Source organism: Balearica regulorum, chromosome 10 (genome assembly GCF_011004875.1).
Source record: "Balearica regulorum gibbericeps isolate bBalReg1 chromosome 10, bBalReg1.pri, whole genome shotgun sequence".
Classification (NCBI taxonomy): domain Eukaryota; kingdom Metazoa; phylum Chordata; class Aves; order Gruiformes; family Gruidae; genus Balearica; species Balearica regulorum.
The window spans coordinates 537,289-556,983 of NC_046193.1; the positions used below are offsets into that span (position 1 = coordinate 537,289).

The following is a 19,695-nucleotide window of genomic DNA, read 5'->3' on the forward strand; positions in this document are numbered from 1 at the left end:
TCAACTCCAGTCTACCAGCTGCTTTGGTATTAAGGTGTAGCGATGACACTCAAGGGGCTTGTTTCTAGCTGCGTGTCTATAGAAGGATTTTATAGACATCTGTTTGTAAATATGTATAAATATATATACACAATTATATATATTTATGAAAATATATTTGGGGTGCGTGTGTATACATATACAGTTATATACGTGCACTGGTGTGTGTGTGTCTCTGTACGTACATGGTAAGTGTGTTGCAGTAGGGCGAGTAGCATCGTCATCACGAATTTGGTGAAAACAGGTCTACCGATGCGAAAGTCACGCTGTCGATGTCTGTCCTAGCGTTGCAGCCTTGAGGGAAGCCTTCAGGGAAAATTTCTGTTGTGTAGAGAGCGAGGTGATGTGGTGTAAATTATGAGTTCTCATCTTTCATTTGTAAGTTCCCCGGAAATATTCACAATAAGCCAAATACAATGAAAATACTTCACGTATTTCAGGAAACCGTACAAAGCAATGAAGCAAATGAGCTTATGCTTTATATCCATGCAAAAATAAAATTAGGTGCTGATGTGGATTTGATCTGCAATCGAGTTTTTCTGTTGTGGTGAGAACTGTTTTGTTTCTATCACCACCTCTTCTGCTTTAGGGGCAGCAGAAGGGCAACAGCAGATCAGAGCTCTGCCTTCAAAGGTGGTCATGCACAGATGCTGATGCTTTGGACAGAAGTAAAGTTGGGAGGGTAAAGTGGGACGTTTATTTTTTTCCAAGTTCCTAGAATTGGTTAAACAGAATGGTTTAGGATTGCTGGTGTCTCAACAGCAAAACCTTTCTTAAAGGTGTTTTTCATCTGCCAATACAATGCATTTACTTAAATGACTTTTTCTTGCATTTTAGGAGCAGGCAATACAGGACAAACTTCAAACTCTGTCACAGAGCTGTGAAAGGTATCATTATCATCTCTTTGCCGTAAGAAATGTTTTCTTTCTGGAGGCTGGTTTTCCTCTTTCCCTTTACACGGCCGGACCGAACGCCTGGTCTTTGCCTCGGCCGCGAGAGGAGCAGCAGGAGCTGGCCAGGAGGAGATGGGAGGGAGAAAGCTGCCCACGTTCTGCGTGCGGTGGGCCCGTTTGGGCTCCTCCAGCTCTTTTAATTCTTTAGTTTGGGTGCTGCATCCTAGCTTTCATTTCTCTTTTTGTGAAGATAACTGAAGTGGTACAGCCCCTGGTTTTGATGCTGTTGAATCTGCATAAAAATGTGCTGGGCTGGTGTAATTGGGATGCAGTTTATTCCCTCTTTGGGAACAAACTGGGTATGCCTGTGTCACCTCTGTAATGATCTTTCCCCAGGTACGTTATGGGGAACGGTGTATCGGTGAGAGTTGTGTGCTGAGCCACTCAAAGGCACCGTTAGAGCAATGTTAGAACAGGCAGCCAAAGCCCGTTCTGTGGTTTTGCAGTACGCGAGGTCACGCTCGAGCCTAGCAATGCTAATGATAGAAGTAATGGTAAATAACCCCCAGAGCCAGCTCAGCACTCCCCAGAAACAAAAGCAAACTTCGTAGAATCACAGTCGTAGCATGGTTCGATTTCTGCCAGCCCTCATCTGCCCGTCTCTGTACTCAGAAGGGGAAGTGGGAAGGTCTGGAGGAAGCAGTGAGGACGAGCCCGGGGGAGGAAGGCTCGCTGCTGGACTGGAGAGGGCCCCAATGGAGGCAGTGGCTGCTGTGGGGGCGGCAGGACCCCCCTCCCCAGGGACCTGCTGCTCTCCTGCGACAGCTCCTGCTTCGGCACCAGCAGCAAGGCAGATTTTTCAGTGTTTGGATATGGATAAGGTAGATACGAGCAGTGTGAGTTCGCGACCAGCTGAGCACCTTGCCGACTGCAGGAGCCAGCACCAACTTTGTCCTTATTGACTATAAAGCTTTGGGGGTAGGATTTTAGTGAGCCTTTTCTATTTTCCTGAATAGACAAGTTGAGTTAAGTTTATGAACTTTGAAGACACCTCTCTCTTACCCTTTTTATTCTACCCCACCAAAAAAGCTAGCCTGACACAAGTCAATGCAACCCTGCAATCTTAAAATGGAACCTTTTTTCCCCAAGAATTTGCTGCTTTTAAATACTGCATGGAAAGTGAAATCGAATTTTTCATGACTATAGGTTAGTTCTGGCTATAAATAAGTTGGTTTATTGTCAAAAGGCACATCAAATTTTTAGTCATCTTTTGAATTCTAATTTGCCGTTCCAGAATTGTTTGACAAGCTGAGTGTTGTGGCTGCAGCAGCACGGGGGCTGTGTCAGCACGCGTCTCGCAGTCGTGGAGGGAGGTCTCTCTTTTCCAGGTCTATAGGTAACTTAGCGCTGGAGCTGGGTTGTGTTTCTGTAGAGTGGAGGGTAATGGCACGTGAATTAAATGGCTGGCAGTTGCCACAAGGATACGATCTACAGTCTATCCTATGCGCAAAATCTCTTTGCTTTCCTAAGGTATGAGTCACACGTACAAGGTAGCTGCAAAGGGAGTTGAAATCAGCTGTTCTGTCCAACTAGTGCAGATCAAGAAGTAAAAGCCTTAAATTTAAGAAAGGCATCCGTACGTTAGACTTATTTTTTTTTTTTTTAATGCCTGTATGGCTAAACGAACACAGGGATAAATTGTCCAGGAAGGTTATGAAATCTCACGGAGGTTTGTAAGACCAATTTACACAAACCTCTGTGAGGACTGGTTTAGATGGAGCTGATCATACCTTGGGGTAATAAACAGGCCAGATGGCCTTACAAGGTTCCTTCCTGACATGGTTTTTATGAACCTCTGAAAATTTCCTGCAAATTACTTGCATGTTGACATTTTCCGTACATGCACTATTACAATAAGGTTGTTAGCAGCTACTGTTTTGGCTGCTAAAAATAATATACTGTTGCTAGCTGGTCATCTGGGATATTGTGGGATAAAACCTTCTTTCTGACCCTTGAGAACTACAGAGAGAGGAGAGGCAGGCAGTCTGTTCGGGGATGCTGTACCGACTCCTCACTCTCTTCCTTCATCTCCGACAAGCGTGATCTGCCCGTTCAGACCTTCTGCTGTGAGTGCAGAGGGGCAGGAGCGGGGAGAGCTGGCCCTTGGAAAGACAGGAACTTGTGCAGTGCAGAGATGAACTGTAAGGGTCCCTCAAGTGAAGGGGCTGGGGCGATGTGGTGGTATATTAAGTGATATATTTCCCTGTGGTATTGGCAGAGTGCAGATCTGGACTTTATTTTCTTTTTTTTTTGCAGTCTCTGTTGTTGTGTATCTTAGCTATGCATAACTCCATCGTGTGTGGCAGTGGTTTTATTTTGGTTTTTACTTTGTTTTTTCTTTTTTTCCTCTTATGAAGCTACATGAGTCCAGATGTTGCTTCGGGTAAAGAGATGAGTGACAGCTTTGAAGGAGCAATAGGAAGTGGAAAACAAGAAGGAAAGTCTTCAAAGAAACATAAGAAATCTACACGCGCTCGTTCGCGCCAGGAGAAGTCCAGCAGACCCAAACTGACCATATTAAATGCAAGTACAACCTCTTTGAGGGTAACTTCAGGATTCCTTTGGCTTTGCCAGAAATAACAGGCGTTAATCTTTGCCTGCAGGTTTGTAACACGGGCGATAAGATGGTGGAGTGCCAGCTGGAAACACACAATCACAAAATGGTGACTTTTAAGTTTGATTTGGATGGTGACGCACCAGAGGAAATCGCTACTTACATGGTAAGACGTGGTGATGTGGTTGCCTGCAGACTCTTAATGCACCAAGTGGCTTCAGCCAACTTATTCTCCTGTGTGCTTGTTGACCGAGCTGTCTGGTAGCTGTGGAACGGGGCATTAACCAAAATGGTACTGTTTTCCTCTTTATTTTGATGTGGCCTTATAGGTAGAGAATGAATTCATACTGCAGAGTGAAAAAGAGACGTTTATTGAACAAATGAAAGATATTATTGATAAAGCAGAAGATATGCTCAGTGAAGATACAGAAGGAGAGCGAAGTTCTGATCAGGGAACGAGTCCCCAACAAGATACCGATAGACTGGAAATGAATGAGGTAAGAAATGTTAAATAAAGATTTCTAGTTTGATTCCTTTTTTTTTAACAGCCACTTACTGTAAATTAGTTTTACATCCTGTGTTAAAAAAAGAAAAAAAGTAGGTTTTTAGCTGGAAAAATAATGCTTTTACTCCATTAAGGTTTACAATATGAGTCCTCCTTGGAGCAATGCTTCTCTTCATTGATGCGAGACAGCTAGTTCTTCTATTATTTTCTTTTTCTTTTTTTAACAGGAGAAGCGGCAGTCTCAAATGAAGACACCCGTGTATCAACAGAATGGTAAATGTGCCTCTGAATACAAACTTAATCTCAAGCTTTAAGGCAGTCCTGAGTTTATGCAGAAGTTTGCTAGATTCAGGCAGAAATCTCCAGTAACTGGTGGCTGGAAATATAGCTAGAAATATGGATATAAGCCTGGTCCCTGCTGTTAGCAACCGGGAAGATTGCAGGGCTGACCTGGATGTTAAAGTGCAGAAACTGGGAATGCTCCAAACTGGACTTTCTGCTCAAAAGATCTGGTTTATTTTTTGCCTGTAAATATCATAGAATTTTCTCAGGACACATTTTTTAACATAACTTTCTTTAGTAGAAATAGAAATGTTACAAAGTGTGCATAGTTCTGGTTTGCCATTTATATATGCCAGGCTTTGAGATAAGATGTGGAAGGAAATACTAACTAGAAAACTTCCAACATGGAGAAGTTAAACTGGATAAACTCTACAAAACTAACAAATTTTTTTATTGTGGGAAAACTGTCCACAGTGCTGTTTAATAGAATTTTCATGTATGTAACTATTACCCTTCTAAAAGTATGAACACTTGAAAATAAATTTTGAAATAAATTTTTAAAATATGTGGCAGAATCGGGAGGCATCATTGTCTCCCTTCCAGGAGGGATGAAAATCAAATTAGGAGCCATTGATTTAATCTTGGCTAATACTGCAGAGGATCTGATTTTCTTTCTAAATATGGAAATTAAGACTAGGTTTTGACAGATGATCTGGAATGAACGGAAACTACTGTGTTTACTTTATATTTCCTTTTCATCTCTAGTTTTGCATACTGGAAAAAGGTGGTTTATTATATGTCCCGTTGTGGAAAACCCTGCTACTGATGCACCAGAGTTTTCTCCGCCGGTCCCTCAGAGTACACAGCAGGCTGAAGGGCCAGGTATTTACAAACTTACCACGTCATCTTCTCTGAAGCTGCTGCGTCGTATCTCTTCTGTTCTCACCTGACTTAGTTGTGGTTGCTTCATTTCATTTAGTTGGAGGATGAAAATGATGAATTTTCTTAAGTCGTGCATTTTAAGTGTGTTGCTGATATTGAACCAAATTGGGAATGTTTATTTGAGTGTCAGGACCGTCTCAGTATTTTAACTTTGCCTTAAGCTGTAAGGTAGCTGAAGCTCTAGTCACTGCTCTTTTCATAAATAGTGTCTTTTCAGTGAAATGTTTTTGCATGATGTGTAATTTTAGGTTCTAATTTGAGTTGTGTAACAGTTATTTTCTGACGGGAGGCACTAATGGGTTACAGCTAGATGTGGTTATCGCTGCAGCTAACCAGGAAGCTTTGCAGTGACTTTCGTTCTGTGCGGCTCATGCAGAAGTTAACCTGATGTTTGCGTGCTTTCTAGACCTGGAGCAGTCGGATGATCAGCAAGTGAGCTCGGCGGTGACGGATCTGCCCGGTGTATTACCTGGTCAGCAGCTTCCCCTGCAAGCAGGTGTATGTGACAGTCCCATGGGAGCCTCTCCGTCCCTGGCGCAAGTTCCTGCCACAGCATCGTCTGCCGGCTTGCTGAGCCAGGCAGAGTTCTCAGCTCCGACGCTCCCAGGATCCGCTCCAAATATCCTAGAGCAGGCGGCTGCTAACGGAGGTCAGCTGGAGTATTCTCCGCTGAAGGCAGCGATACCCACTCAGCCGGGCACTCCTGCCCCCCGTGCCGCCTTGCTGGAGGAGCCTTCCGATGCTGTCCTTGCTCCTCAGCACCTGCAGCCGCAGGCCGACGAGGGCACGTGCATCCCTGACGTGGAGATAGCGTGCTGCAGCGTCGGGCCGCACAAGTCAGTCCCGGCAGCTCCTGCGAAGGCGGCAGAGCTCTGCCCGCTCCCCGTGCTCCCGGACGCTGTCGTTTTGGAGCGGCAGCCTGCGGCGCAGGTCCCTCATCTGCCGGAGGCCAGCCAGCCCGGCGTGGTGCCGCACTCCTTCGTGAGCCAGGCGTTCCCCGCAACCGCTGCCTCTGATCCTCTTGGTCTGGCAGGGTCTCAGCTGCAAAGCCCTACTCAGGTGCCAGCGGCCGCACCGCAGCAGCACGCCGTGCTGTCCCAGGCGCAGCCCCTAGCCTGTGCCGGCATGGGGATCGGCCTGCTGCAACAGCAGCCGTCTGGCACTGCCGAGTCCGACGGAGAGGGGCCGCCCAGGGTGGACTTCGTTGACAACACAATAAAAAGCCTCGACGAGAAATTGCGCAATTTGCTTTACCAGGAATACGTTCCTACTTCTTCTGCATCGGCAGGGACTCCAGACACCTCTGTCCCATTAGAACAGGGCGACAGCGAATTGAGCTTGCCGCCTTTTCCCGAAGATTACGTTCCCGCGTTGGATTTGAGAGAACCTGGCCGTAACGTTGCAGACACCGGGCAGGAGGTGAAAGCTGCTGCCGAGGCCCGGTCGGTGCCACTCGTACCGTCGGAGATGTCCCCCTACCCAGCACCGGTTAGTCCAGCAATGGCTCTGCCCCTTATAGCCCCAAATCCAGCTGTCAGGGAGGGCACCAGAGCAGAGCTCAGACCCAGCAAGCCTGTGGCAGGACACGTATAGAGCTCTTGCTTCTCAAACGTTTTACATTTTTGCTCCCGGGTTCTGTTCCCTGCTTTCCAGTGTGAAAGTTCTCTTAAATTCTTACTTTGTCAGGTGCATTCTGACTCATTTTACATCCATGCTTGTTAGTCAAAGCCAGATTTTTCCTTTGGGTTTAAAAGTGGTATAATATCTTAACTTGTTCTCCTCCACTTGTATCCTGTTTCTAAAGGAGGCAGAAATGTGATAATTGTTTTGTAGTTTAAGAATGTAAAACACACGAGGGGTATAGTCATTCAAGTTCTGATGAAGACAGTCATGCTTCCATAGGAATTTTTTTTTAATTAATGGCAGTGATTATAATGCCCGCCTTCCAAGTCAGTCTGAATAAAATAAACACTTCTGGAGCCTTTGCTAAGCTCCATAGGTAGAAGCTTGCTCTGATTCCAGTAATGATTTCTTTTGTCTTCCCCTGAACTTGGCAGAGCGAGACTTCCCTGGGAAGCGTCTAAGGAAAGCTGGAGCAGGTGCTCTGGGACATTATTTACACAGTGTCTCGACTGTGCACCTGCATTGCGTTCTTTCCAATCAAATCCTGAGTTTATGAAATTCAACAGATTTGCAGCGCTTTCTGCTAGAAGATCAGTGTATATCTTACATGAAAAGTAGCATTTCTGGAGATAATTACATCAGCACAGGCAAGGATGAGGCTGTCCTGTGTAGAGTCAGCTGCATGAACTGTATCAACTGCTGGAAAGATGGGAAAGACGGCTGCACTTGAGTAACTCTTTAGAGCTTATTGTTTATAATGATAAATGACTTTCTGCAGCAGATAAAATTCTCTCTCCATGAAAGATGTTATGTCTCTCCAGTAATTTGAATTTGTCCTATTAAAATCTGCACCAATAAGAAAAGAGAGACATAGAATCTCTGCAGACAGACATACAGATGAAGAATGTATAGTCTGGCTGGAAAAGCAAACCAGAACAAAACCCCAAACTGATATATATATTTTTTTTTTTTTTTCAGTGCCTGGTTTTTAGTAACTGAGGCTGCAGTTCCCTCTGTGACGCTGCCACTGCTTTTTTATTTTTTCTTCCAAGGGAAAAAAAAAAAATGGAGGAGTTGAAGGAAAAGCTAGAAGGCACCTCCGCAGATGCTATAAAATAGTTTAATGTTCCGCAATAGTGAGAGGGAAGGAGAACGCATTGCCTTTCTGCTTTGTGCATGAGACTGAAATTCTTTTTCTTTTTCCCCAAAGTTCGAGAAGTTGGAGGTTACCGGTGTCAGTGCTCATTCCTCGGAAGCAGGAGGTGGGTCAGCAGGCAGAAAAGGTAATGTTCCTGGCAGTGATGCATCCGTAGCACGTGGTCCTCTTCTCCGGTGTCCCCTGGCTGCTCACCCTTCTGGTTACCTGCAGAGCACTGCCCAGCACCGGCCATTTCTCATCGCTTTTGTAACGTAACTAATAGAAAACATCTCGCTTCTGTCAAGCTTCCTAGAAAGAAACTGCCTCACAGGCGGATTTACTTTAAACCATAAATATGTAATACATGTCTGTGGCGTAGGTATAGGGCATTCGCATGGAAGGCTACGTTCCCAATAATAAATTTCCAGTGCCCTTAAAAAGTCCAAACACAAAGTCCCTTGGATTTCCTGGGGCAAATAAAAAAACGTGTGAGTAAAAATAACATGGTTGAGGGTGGCCACTCTGGGGGGAAGCCTGTAAGATTTTCAAGGGAGTCCCGCAGAGAGCTAATAAAGAATACTCTTCTTTAGGTACTTGTAGATAAAACGGCACTTTCTATAATAATGTAGTAGGAGCCATAGTAACAAACCAGGTGTTTATCATGCTCCATTTACCTGTCTTGCAAGTTGTCCTGGTTCTGGCAAGGATAGAGTTAATTTGTCCTGGCTCCTTGGGAAATTAACTCTATCCTTGCCAGAACCAGGACACAAGTCAAGGGAAGTTTTAAGGGCTGAGGAACCCAAAACTCCTCCTGCTGTCATGGGTAGGGTTGGGAGGGCTTATAATATATATATTTTTTTGAGATCGTCATGGCAAAGCTGGCTGCGAGGTTTGTGCAACCACGTAGATCGTTCTTGTCGTGGTGGACGCAGATCGTCTGCTGGTTTTAGGTCAGCATGAGGGGAAAACTCTGGGTAGCCTGCGTTCGTCTGTCTGGCGACGGACAAAGAAGAGAGTATGCAAGTGGAATGTAGCACTGCGTAGTAAAATTAATGTATCTTGGATACCATCAGGCAGTGATGTATTTCACCATGTCAGAACTATGAAGTGACAGATTTTGGCCTTCTGTTCGCTCTCTGTGATGTGCCATAAGAAAGCAGCTTTCTGAAAAGCTTGCAGTTTTTGGTTTAACTTCAGAACAGGTCTCCAGGTTGCAAAATAATCACGTCTTGATTACTGCCGCTAGTATTTTGCTCCTTGCCTGCTTCTGGGGTCCGAGTGGCCATCCTGTGAGAATTCCCACTTTCACCAATGTGCGTTTAACTTCATTTCAGGCACTTTTCATTGTTGGTGTCAGTACGTGTCAAATGAAAGGCGTGACATACCACTCCGTCTGCGGTCAACTGCAGCGTTTTGTACGCATGCATGGCCGAGGGCAGTTACTTTTTCAAGACATCAAGAACACCTTAGGAATGCAGGCCCAATGTACCATGCAGATTTCATTCTTCTTCCTGTTTTCTCCTTAAAAATTTTCAACTGACTAATGAAATTCCACACTCCTATTATTATTTCCCAAATAAATTCCCCAAATCAACAGATTGAAGAGAGTGCCTACCTGTGGATATTTTATATCCTCATCAATATTGCCTCCTGCATTATAGATCCTGTATTACAAAGATTGGGTATTTAAATTACTCTTCAGTGCTACACTTTATCACACTTCAGTTTATCGCAATAAACACGTTGGCTTTCATTAACTACAGCATTCCAGACATGAATATATTTTTTTTTTCCAACTTGTAAAACAGGTTCAGCTGCAAGCATCACTTCAGCTCCTGCTGCTACAACAAAAGGCCTCCTTCAGGTAACCAGAAACTAGGAGCAGTTTTAGGCTTGATTGTTACAGTGACTTTTAAAATTAATCTCCGTTATTTTCTCCAGGTTGCACCTACATCACCAAGCATAACTAAACAGATGGAAACTTCTAAAAGGAGCGAGAAGGCAAAGACTGTGACTTCGTCTGCACACACGGATAATGTAACACAGATATCTACAGCAGATGGGGTGATAAATAACCTTCAAAGGGATGACTCTCTAGACTCTGGTTCCTATGGAAAACAGGCTGAAGCTCATGATAGCGGCACACCAGCCAAAACTATTGGCAGGTTTTCAGTAATCAGCACGCAAGACGAATTAACTTTAACAGCACCACACTGCTTAAGGTTCTCTGCACCCCCAGACGTCTATTTGGATGAGCTGCCTTCCAGCCCTGATCTGAAGACAGCTGTCCGACGGGTGCAGACGGCATCTTCTGTCGATGTCCTCTGCGACCAGGGTTCGAGCGATTCTGCTGATGAGCCTTTCCATCGGCAGTCGGCTGCGGCTGCCCAACTGTCCCCCCCGAGCAGTAGCGCAGCCACTGACTTAATTAAAAAAGCAGCTGCTTTCCTGCAAAGATCTGGCAAGACTAGCTCGCTGGGCCTTGAGTCACCTAACGGGCAAGGAGCTAAAATTCCTACCATCAACATAACGTCTTTCCACTCGCAGTCATCCTACATGAGCAGCGACAACGACTCGGAATTTGAAGACGCAGATATGAAGAAAGAATTGCAGAACCTGAGAGAAAAGTACGTCAGGTTTGCAAACAATGCTAGGAAAGCTTGTGTTAACGTACCTAGGCAGCACCTAGGTATGAGCAAATATGTGGTTTCCGTGGCTGTAACGAGTAAACTGGTTCTGGGCAAATTAGGCATAGCTAGGACCTTCCCCTAAATGCCATACTGCACCCTTTTACACATCACTTCCTTTGTCAATGCCATTTAGAAGAATAATTCAATAATAATTTCTTTAAACCCCAAAACATTTCTGCTGCGATGTCATTTCCTCACTGAAAAGCTATGTTGATACGGTAGCAAACAATAGTGCTTGCGATGTACATGATTGTAGGTTCCCATGTGGACGCTATTTAAGGCAGCATAAAAATAGTCTGGATGCCTGTGTAGACGGCTGCCGCGGTGCCTCTTCGTGCCCTTCTCTGCGAGGGTGATTTAGATGATCAGGTCTACAGACCCTTCGCTATTCCCAGACTCCCTTCTACAGCAGATAACCCAGTATCTGTTAGGCAGGTGAGACCCTCGCTTCGCCTCCCATCGCATCTCCCGTCAAGGCATCGGTCCAGTCTTGGCGGGAGGCTGGGTGAGCCTCGCAAGAGTCTGTCCTGCTGCCGGTCCTGAGAGCTCGTGTCTTTAAATGTGAACGTTTGCCGCCTTTCCTGGCAGGTGATGGGTAAAAACTAGCATTAGATGCTAGTGTAACCAAAATGTTAAGCTTTATCTTAAGGCATACTGGTTTTACTGAATACAGATGATGCATCTTTTTGAAACTAGAGTAGAACTTTTTTAGAACTACAGTAATATAAACCCTTTAAACTGACTTTGAAATCTGCATTATAAATAAGGTAATGATTCATGGGCTAATGGCATTTTTATGGGAAGCACTTTTGGTTTTCTTCATGTCGAACTCCTTCAAACTGATGTACGTGCCTTGAAAGTCAATTTTTTTGAAGCCACTGGTTTGAAGAGAGAAATTCTGGAATAGTTTGGGGTTTCCGTCAGATTTCATATCAAAATCAGTTTTTTTTACTGAGGATTTTGAAAATCTTTTTAGCTGTCTAGGATATTTGAGAAGTCAGTCACCACATTTGCCAGGTAGATTGTTATAACTTCACATACTTTTGGATGAGCAGTTGGTTGTTTTATAGTTGAGGACTGTTTTGTTTCTTTTCTTATAACTAATTATGCTGTCAAGATGTGGTGCTTTATCAAATACGTTGCTAGCAGAGTTCTTTATTTTTTTATGTTTAGGCATATGAAAGAAATTGCTGAACTTCAGACTCAGCAGAAAAATGAGATAGAGGCACTGTATATTCGGTTAGGAAAACCCCTTCCTCCCAACCTGGGGTTCCTTCACTCAGCCCCACCAAGCGGCCGTCGCCGAAGAACCAGCAAAAATAAATTGAAAGGTGGAAAACTATTAAACCCTCTGGTCCAGCAGCTCAGGAGTGGAACATCAAGCACAAGTAGGTACACTAGGTTGCTTTCCATACGCCTGTTGTTTGTGTCAGTTGTGGTTCTGCGGTGTAATTGCTCGGACTGCGGGAAAGGCACTGAATTGTTATTGTTTTTAATGCTATGAGTCAAGTTTGCATGCTACAAACTGTTTTTGAAGTGAGCTTCCTTTGGGACAGGGTTATTACAGCTGCCCAGTGCTGAACTGTACATACCTTCTCTGCATCAGTTACAGTGCTTGGCAGAGGAACAATATTCCACTTTAATTTGGAATACAGCCTGGTGACATTTCTCATCCTTTCCCCAAATGCAATTTATTGATGTTTGTGTTCACTTCTTAGGTGCTATTACCCTCTATTGATTATGTGCTGTGTCTTGTTGCTGTTGTTTATTTTTTCCTACAAGACACCATATAAATAAGATTGGATTGCATTTGCTCCCCCAAAGGATGGGAGGTAAAAACAGTTATAAAACTGAGGGATGCTTTGCTCCTGAAGTAGTTTGAGAGTTTTCAAACAGTAGCGCAGTCTTAGAATCATAAAATTATAGAATTGTTTCGGTTGGAAAAGACCTTTAAGATCATCGAGTCCAACCATTAACCTAGCTCTGCCAAGCCCACCACCAAACTGTGTCCCCAAGCACCACGTCTACATGTGTTTTAAATCCTTCCAGGGGTGGTGACTCCACCACTTCCCTGGGCAGCCTGTTCCAGTGGTTGATAACCCTTTTGGTGAAGAAATTTTTCATAATCTCCAATCTAAACCTCCCCTGGCACAACTTGAGGCCATTTCCTCTTGTCCTATTGCTTGTTACTTGGGAGAAGAGACTGACACCCACAAGTCTTGAGTCATTATCTGTTTGAAAAAGTATGAAGATATAATTCAACTGGGAAAGGTTGATATACTCCAGCACCTATTTCTTCAGCAAAACGTAGAATAGAATATGGATAATTTTTCTTCAAATTAGTTCATGCCGTTATTTAGAGGAGCAGCAGCACTTCCGGCATTAACCCTTTGTTTCAAGCCTGGTAGCTCTTGTTTTCAGAGTCATTGCATCATAGGTCTGCTTCGAATTTCATTGCATTGATCTTAATTATAGACAGAGTGTTTTGGAGGTTTTTGCTTTTAATTAAGGATTTCAACTGAGATAGGAAAAGTAAAGATATTCAGAGGCAAGATGTTCTGCGATCCATCTTGAATCTCAGAATTCTTGCCTCCAGGAACTGAAGCAACGTTCAATGCTTTACACCCCCTTGGCTGACACCCAGGGTTTTTACTTCCTTTCCTTGCGATGAGATACTCCATGTCTGTCGTCCTTGGTCCATTCATTTTCCGGTTTGTTCTGGGGTTCTCTCTAGCCATTTTGCCCTCTGTCTATTCACGAAACCCCCATCCATCTCCACTCGTGCATCTTGGCTCGTATCAGTGTGCTACCCTAATCCAAAGAATGTAAGCTTATTTCTGCATAGAATGTCCCAAGTCTTTTTTTTTTTTTTTTTTGTCCTTGTCACCCTCAGGGAACAGAAATCTGCTCAGACTGCTACTTTGGTGCTTTCCTTCGTGCATTTCTTCTGTGGTTTTTTCCAGTTTTTTGAGGCACTGCGTAAAGTTCCCATTATCTTTGAGAATCTGTATTCACTCCTGAGTTTTCTCATCCCTGACTGTGTAGATTCCTCATTTTTTGGCCTTCCTAGGTCCTCTCTCAGGGATCAAGGGCAGGCGGTTTCTAATATGGTAACTGACTTAATTGTCATTTACACTGTCAGATGCTTTTGCTGATAAATCTATGTAAGAAATGATTGCAAAGGTGTTCTGGTGGTGAAGCCTCTTTACCTGAGATATCCATGAGGACAGATACATAGATACAGATTTATATATATACAGACATGTATCTATCTACATATAGATAGCTATAAATAAAAAGTTCCTCATGTCTCTGCAGCAGCTTCTTATTTCTCTCCATTTGCTTGCTTTCACCTTTCATGTTTGAGAGCAAACCTCCACGTTCTGCTCAGTTGTTCTGCACGTTCATCCTCCCACTCAGGCACTTGCGCAGCTCTCGCTTTGTTTCAGCAGCGCTCCTTGCGAGGTCCCAACTCCGGCCTATCTGAAAAATGCAAAAAACCCTCCTGTAAAAATCAAACCTGCTCCATAAGCTTCTTGGAGAAAGCGGCTCAGTGATAGCACGCGTAGATTATTTTCCGGTGCAGGCTATCCGTAAAGTCTGTGCTTCAGAATGGTAAACTGCTGTTCCTCCTGGTGGCAAGGCGTTATTTTTAGGCAGGGGTTTTTATTCAGTGCTTTCCTAGTATTGGCCATTGCATGTATTTTGTTTGTTTGCTCTTCCAGGTAATCTTTCAGACTCTAAAGACTCACCCCACAAAGAAACCACTAAAACTCAGCCTGGCTCTCCGGAAGCAGCAGCAGTCACTTCCCCGGCACCGGCTGCCTTTGGGAAGGCTGTTCAGACACAGCAGCCCTGCTCCGTCAAAGCCTCTTTGTCTTCTGACATCTGCTCCGGCTTAGGCCCCGAAGGAGGTGACGTGAACGCGAGCTCTGGCCAAGGTGATTTTTTTCATACCAGCTGTTCGGCTTGTCTTCCAGCACATGCTAAAATTAGTTCGCTTCCCTTATGCTTGAACTTTTTAGGAGTGGATTTCACTTCTAGTGATATAGGCACATGAACCTTTGGCAATCCAAATTACTGGCTTATCTTTAAAAAGATCGTTGCAGTATTGTCAGAAGAACAAAAGTAAAGTATCTTACCGAGTGTTAAGAGTCAGTGCTCAAGAAGGCACGCTCGTTTCTAGGAAGGAAATATCTTTTATTTTTGCCAGCAGTGGCTTTATGCTTTTCTGGAGTCTGCCTTACAGATTTCTGAGAAAAAAGAAAGGAAAACAAAACAGGAAATAGAAGGATAGGAGATTGTTTCCTTTGGTTCATTTTGGGCTTTTTTTTTTTTTTTAGCCCCTTGATACTGGTAGACCCAGAGTTCCTCATTATAAATGACCAAACTCTCTTGGGTGTGAGGGGGGGGAGAAAAAAGAAAGAAAAAAAAGAAAGAAAAAAAAAAAAGAAAACCAAAACCAGAGAACAGGTTATGTTTCCTTTATCGAAGGGGTTAACTTTGTGCATGATTTTGGAGTCCCAGCTAAATGAGTGTAGATTGGCTGTGTTCCCCCGTCCCGACCTCTGATACTCCCGTGTATTGCACACCTCCGTAGGCTTTGACTGATCTTGCTGCCATGCATATTGGAAGTTATAACGATGATTAAAATACCTTCCTCTCATTGCACATCCTGCCAAACTAATCTACAAAATATCTATCTGTTCTCTTCTGCTGTTATTGCATCCTTTGTGTATGGTCAATTAACTTACTCCTCTTTGGCAAAGTTAAAATGGAGATGTGGATGTTTAACTAACAAAGCTGATTTGACTGATGGTATAGGACATCTGATCACAGCTACTTGTACTTTATAAGTGTCTTTGTTTTCTTCCCTTTATATTCATTTGCAGGCTGGACGGTTTTCCACCAAACGTCTGAGAGAGTGACCTATAAATCTAGTAGCAAACCTCGTACCAGATTCCTCAGTGGACCTGTGTCTTTGTCCATCTGTTTGTATTTGTTCTTTTGTATTTTATCACAGTCCATCTTTCTTTTACCCCCTTTTTCCAATTCCATGTTTTATATCTCTAATATGTTTGGCAGGATGCCCCTTTTTCTGAACCATCTTTTCTTTCTTTTTATCTTTCTTTTAAGTAATCATCATGAACACACCTTATTTATATTAATTTTCCATATGAAAGCTTTTTTTGCACTGCTTTTGGCTCGTGCCTGGGCACCAAAAGCATGTGTGGAAGATCTCATCATTTATTATATAGCCTTATGGTAAATTTTACCCTGGACTTATCAAAGCTTTTGTACTTTATGTGATTTATGTTGAAGCAATTTTATTTGCAATGTGGCAAATATACATGTCTGCTGTCCCAGTTCCAGCGACAACAAAAAGAAATCCATCCTTCTGTAGACGAATGGTCTCTTTCACACATGTTTGGACTATGAAGACATGCATGTAGCAAGCTGATACAATACTAGAAGGTCACTGAAGGGTATAACTTCCATACAAGGGCTGTATTAACACGATATACAGTACTGTTTATATCCACTCTATTTTCTTTAAGTTTTTTTCCCCCGCTCTTTGCATGTGGAAATGCTGAGACAATAGTGCTCCAGCTAGTTCGTTCAAAATCTGTTTTCTAGGTGGGCTTTTTCCCCGTGCATTCACTTTAATTACTTTAAGTGAGCAATTTTTTATATACTCATAAGCAGCAGGAAGATCTGGTTACTCCGAGGGAGAGTACCATCAACTTTTTTTTGTGTAAGCTGATCTGGCTGAAGCACTTTCCTCAGTTTATTTTCTTATGACCTTATGTGACCTCAGAGATGAAGTCAATTAGCAGTTCATCAAAGCATAGATAAGTAAAAAGCAATATCAGATTTTCAGATGATACTTTGAAATGGATTGCTAGGATCCAGTATTTTTTGTTTCAAATAATTGTGCACCTGCTATTTGTACCCTATTTGTATGATTTCTAAAGTAATTGGCGATTCAACCAAATGATATCAAGCTATTTAATTAAAAAATTAAGACCTTTTTACCCAATCATATATGCTGCTTTTTAGGCAAACAGATTTTGCTTGTACAATAAAGATATGTTGTGCTGAACAGGTACTATAGGCCACTTACATATAACATTAGAAAGGCTAATAATGTTCTTGAGAAAATGTTTGGTTAACTAACTGTTCATTTGCATTAATATCAGATCTCCCATTGGGGTTCTACATTGCTCATCATTATCCAAGTGGTACAGATCAAAGGCACAAGACCACTCAAATACACTCCTCCTAATTTTACAAATAAAAAATATTTTCAAAAATAATCTTGATTTTTTTTGTTTGAGGTCCCTACAAGTCCAAGCGCTCAGGTTCTTGAGAACTGATGTTTACTGCTGGGCATACTGAATTTATTATCATGCAAGTTTTTAATGACTATTGAAGTCATGAGACAATTTTGCATTCAGGGATTTTTTTTTTCTGAGAATCGGAGGGGAATTCTGAGTTCACAAATTTTCCCATTTGGTGTTTTAACGGACATGGTAGTTTTTTCCTCTGCACATGTAATTTCCCAGAAGTCGTTTCATTAATCTTTTGCAGAATTACTTATTCAGTAGGATGCAAAAAGACTGGGAGATGACAATTAAAACCCAGTGTATTAAAAACGTTTGGGTGCATGGATATTGTGAATGAAACCAAGGGAATATGTAAATCCTTCAAATCATGAAGTTTCCCGATGCTTAAATAACTCGGCATGACTAATTGCTCTCTGTTCTCAGCCCATATGCTCTCTTCTCGGTTCCTTCTGGGTGAGGTGCTGGGAGAGGAGGTTTGCACTCCCCCATCTCCGAGTCGCACGAGGAGATGGACGCAGTTCCAGGCACTTCACCCGACACGTCCATCCGCTCGCAAATACTGCCTGTCCCTTGAGTTCTAGGCCCTTTTCCACAGCTGAAGGACTGGTAGGTTTTGGGGGGGTTAGGAGGTTGTTTTCGCTCGAGCCCAGCAGGTTGGTAGGGTGCGTGAGGGAAGGGGTGAGGACGGGGCTGCGTGCGGCCCCGTCGTTCCCCGAGGGCAGCCGGGACGTGTGGCTGGTGGTCCATCGAGCCGGTGTCCAGGGTAGCCGTGACCGCGGGCCTCGGGAAGAGTAGTGCTAGGTGGTGGTGGCGATGGGAACGCCAGCTGGCTCCTGCTCCTTCCCCTCCGGAAGGGACACGGGGTGGCCCAGCGCATGGGCAGAGCCAGGCGTTTGGTCCAGGCGCGAAGCGCGTTTGTGTCTTGGCTCGAGCAGGGAGAGCGGGGCCGGGACGTGGCTGTGCAGGGCCGGCGGCTCCGTCCTGCCCCTGTTCCACAAGCCGAGCTTTCCCTGGGGTTTCTGTGTCTTGGATTAAGGAAAAGCAGCCCTTTGGGGAGCTTGGGTGTTCAGCCTGTACTGCGTTACAGAGAGACGGCACGCTTTTACGCAGAAATGCTCAGATGCATTGGAGATGCTTTTACCAAATATCTCGCCCTGGTTACAAGATCCATCCAACTCAAACACTTTCACAGTGTTCCCCCAGAACAGCTTTTTGATCTGTTCCCCGTGTCCAATATTGACTTTTCCTTTGCACTTCTCATGGAATAAAACACCTTTTGATGGGCTTCAGCGCAATTTTAGCCCGAGTTCCTTCCCTGGGTTAAATTGCAAGGGCGTCTCAGGGAAGTTTGCGCTGATTCTGAGGGGAATTTCCAAAAGCTCCATTTGGCTTAGGCTTGTAATCTTGTGTAAAGCGATTTTTGTCATGCCTGTAGTAACTAATATATTGTATGTGCATATGCAATTATGGAAATGGTCTAACGATTTATTGCCATTTCAATTTTATTTTAGCTTTCAAGTTTTTTGGCAGCCGTTAGAGTGCAGATATGGGGCAGTGGATTTTTGCTGACCTGTATGATATAATAGCTACTTAATTTCTCAGATAAGAAATCGGGAATTGGAGGTAAAACACTCTGCTGAACCTTTGCAGTCTTAGATTAAATCTTAATGATGATTCATCACCCTAACATTACAGCTATTAAACACCTTGATTTTCGAAGTAATACAATTAATCTGCTGAATTAGGTTTACCAAGTGCATTTTTAATTGAATGTGAATTTCAAGCCAATTGTAGCCGATGTTTGTCGGTCCCTGCCTCAGGCACTATCACCACTTAGATAATGTTTCTCATCTCCCAAGCAACATGCCGGAGTGATACGGTTGGGAAGAAATAGCTCTCGTTCTGGTGACTGCCTCTCCTGTAATATTTCCCTTAACGTTGGCTCCGCTCAGGCGGGTATTTTGTGGATCTGCCCGTATCCCTGTTCTCTGTCGCTTCCCCACACGTATGGGGGCCCCAGGTTTGATTTGGCACCCGAGGTGCGTATAAACTTGTGACTCTGTTTTCAGGAAGCGGAGGGGTTGGTGATTAAACTTTTTTACATGCATTTGAGCACGTACTGTAGTCAGCTGCCTGCTTTTATTTTTCGCAGGCGGTTGCTTTTCATTGGCATGCGTGTTGTGCCAAATACTACCTATTGCTGCTTGCAGAATGCTGCAGGATAGGTAAGAAAACAGCATTTTAGTATCACTGCCACTGATGCTTCCATAATGGGAGTTGTTAGCTGACATTAAGAGATAGGCAAGGTAAGGTGTGTCTGAGGGAAAAGAGGGGGAAAAAAATTAAAAATACAACGCAGATTGTTCAGTTGTGAATGTGACTTGTATTTGTTACCCAGGCTTTGAGAGGAGAAACCGAACTTGGTCATGCTTGCGTAAGACATTACTATAGTCATGTCCTTCTGATTTTCCTGGAATAGAAACCTCATTAAACTATATGAAATAATAAGAAAATCTTTCAAAGCGATCCTCCTGTTCCTCCTCATGCCACCCATATCAAAACACAAACATTTCTTTGCCCTTTTTTCCTCCCTCTTTTCTTTACTTTCTCTTCCTCAGTCTC

The 19,695-nt window shown here is 43.6% G+C and overlaps 1 protein-coding gene across 8 annotated transcripts in view; it reads left to right on the forward strand.

Annotated features, from left to right (window-relative positions):
- Positions 1 to 19,695, forward strand: part of WNK2 (WNK lysine deficient protein kinase 2) — a 112,849-nt gene that overhangs the window by 73,655 nt on the left and 19,499 nt on the right. For 5 of the 8 annotated variants that reach the window (XM_075762641.1, XM_075762635.1, XM_075762642.1 and 2 more), the window contains 13 exons: positions 877 to 926; positions 3,350 to 3,515; positions 3,596 to 3,712; positions 3,876 to 4,043; positions 4,279 to 4,324; positions 5,099 to 5,215; positions 5,682 to 6,763; positions 8,109 to 8,181; positions 9,845 to 9,900; positions 9,978 to 10,663; positions 11,900 to 12,114; positions 14,452 to 14,667; positions 15,619 to 15,717. In XM_075762641.1, coding sequence (XP_075618756.1) covers positions 877 to 926; positions 3,350 to 3,515; positions 3,596 to 3,712; positions 3,876 to 4,043; positions 4,279 to 4,324; positions 5,099 to 5,215; positions 5,682 to 6,763; positions 8,109 to 8,181; positions 9,845 to 9,900; positions 9,978 to 10,663; positions 11,900 to 12,114; positions 14,452 to 14,667; positions 15,619 to 15,717 — 3,091 coding nt within the window. The remainder of the gene's footprint in view (positions 1 to 876; positions 927 to 3,349; positions 3,516 to 3,595; positions 3,713 to 3,875; positions 4,044 to 4,278; positions 4,325 to 5,098; positions 5,216 to 5,681; positions 6,764 to 8,108; positions 8,182 to 9,844; positions 9,901 to 9,977; positions 10,664 to 11,899; positions 12,115 to 14,451; positions 14,668 to 15,618; positions 15,718 to 19,695) is intronic. The other 3 variants (XM_075762638.1, XM_075762639.1, XM_075762637.1) reach the window with 2 other exon arrangements.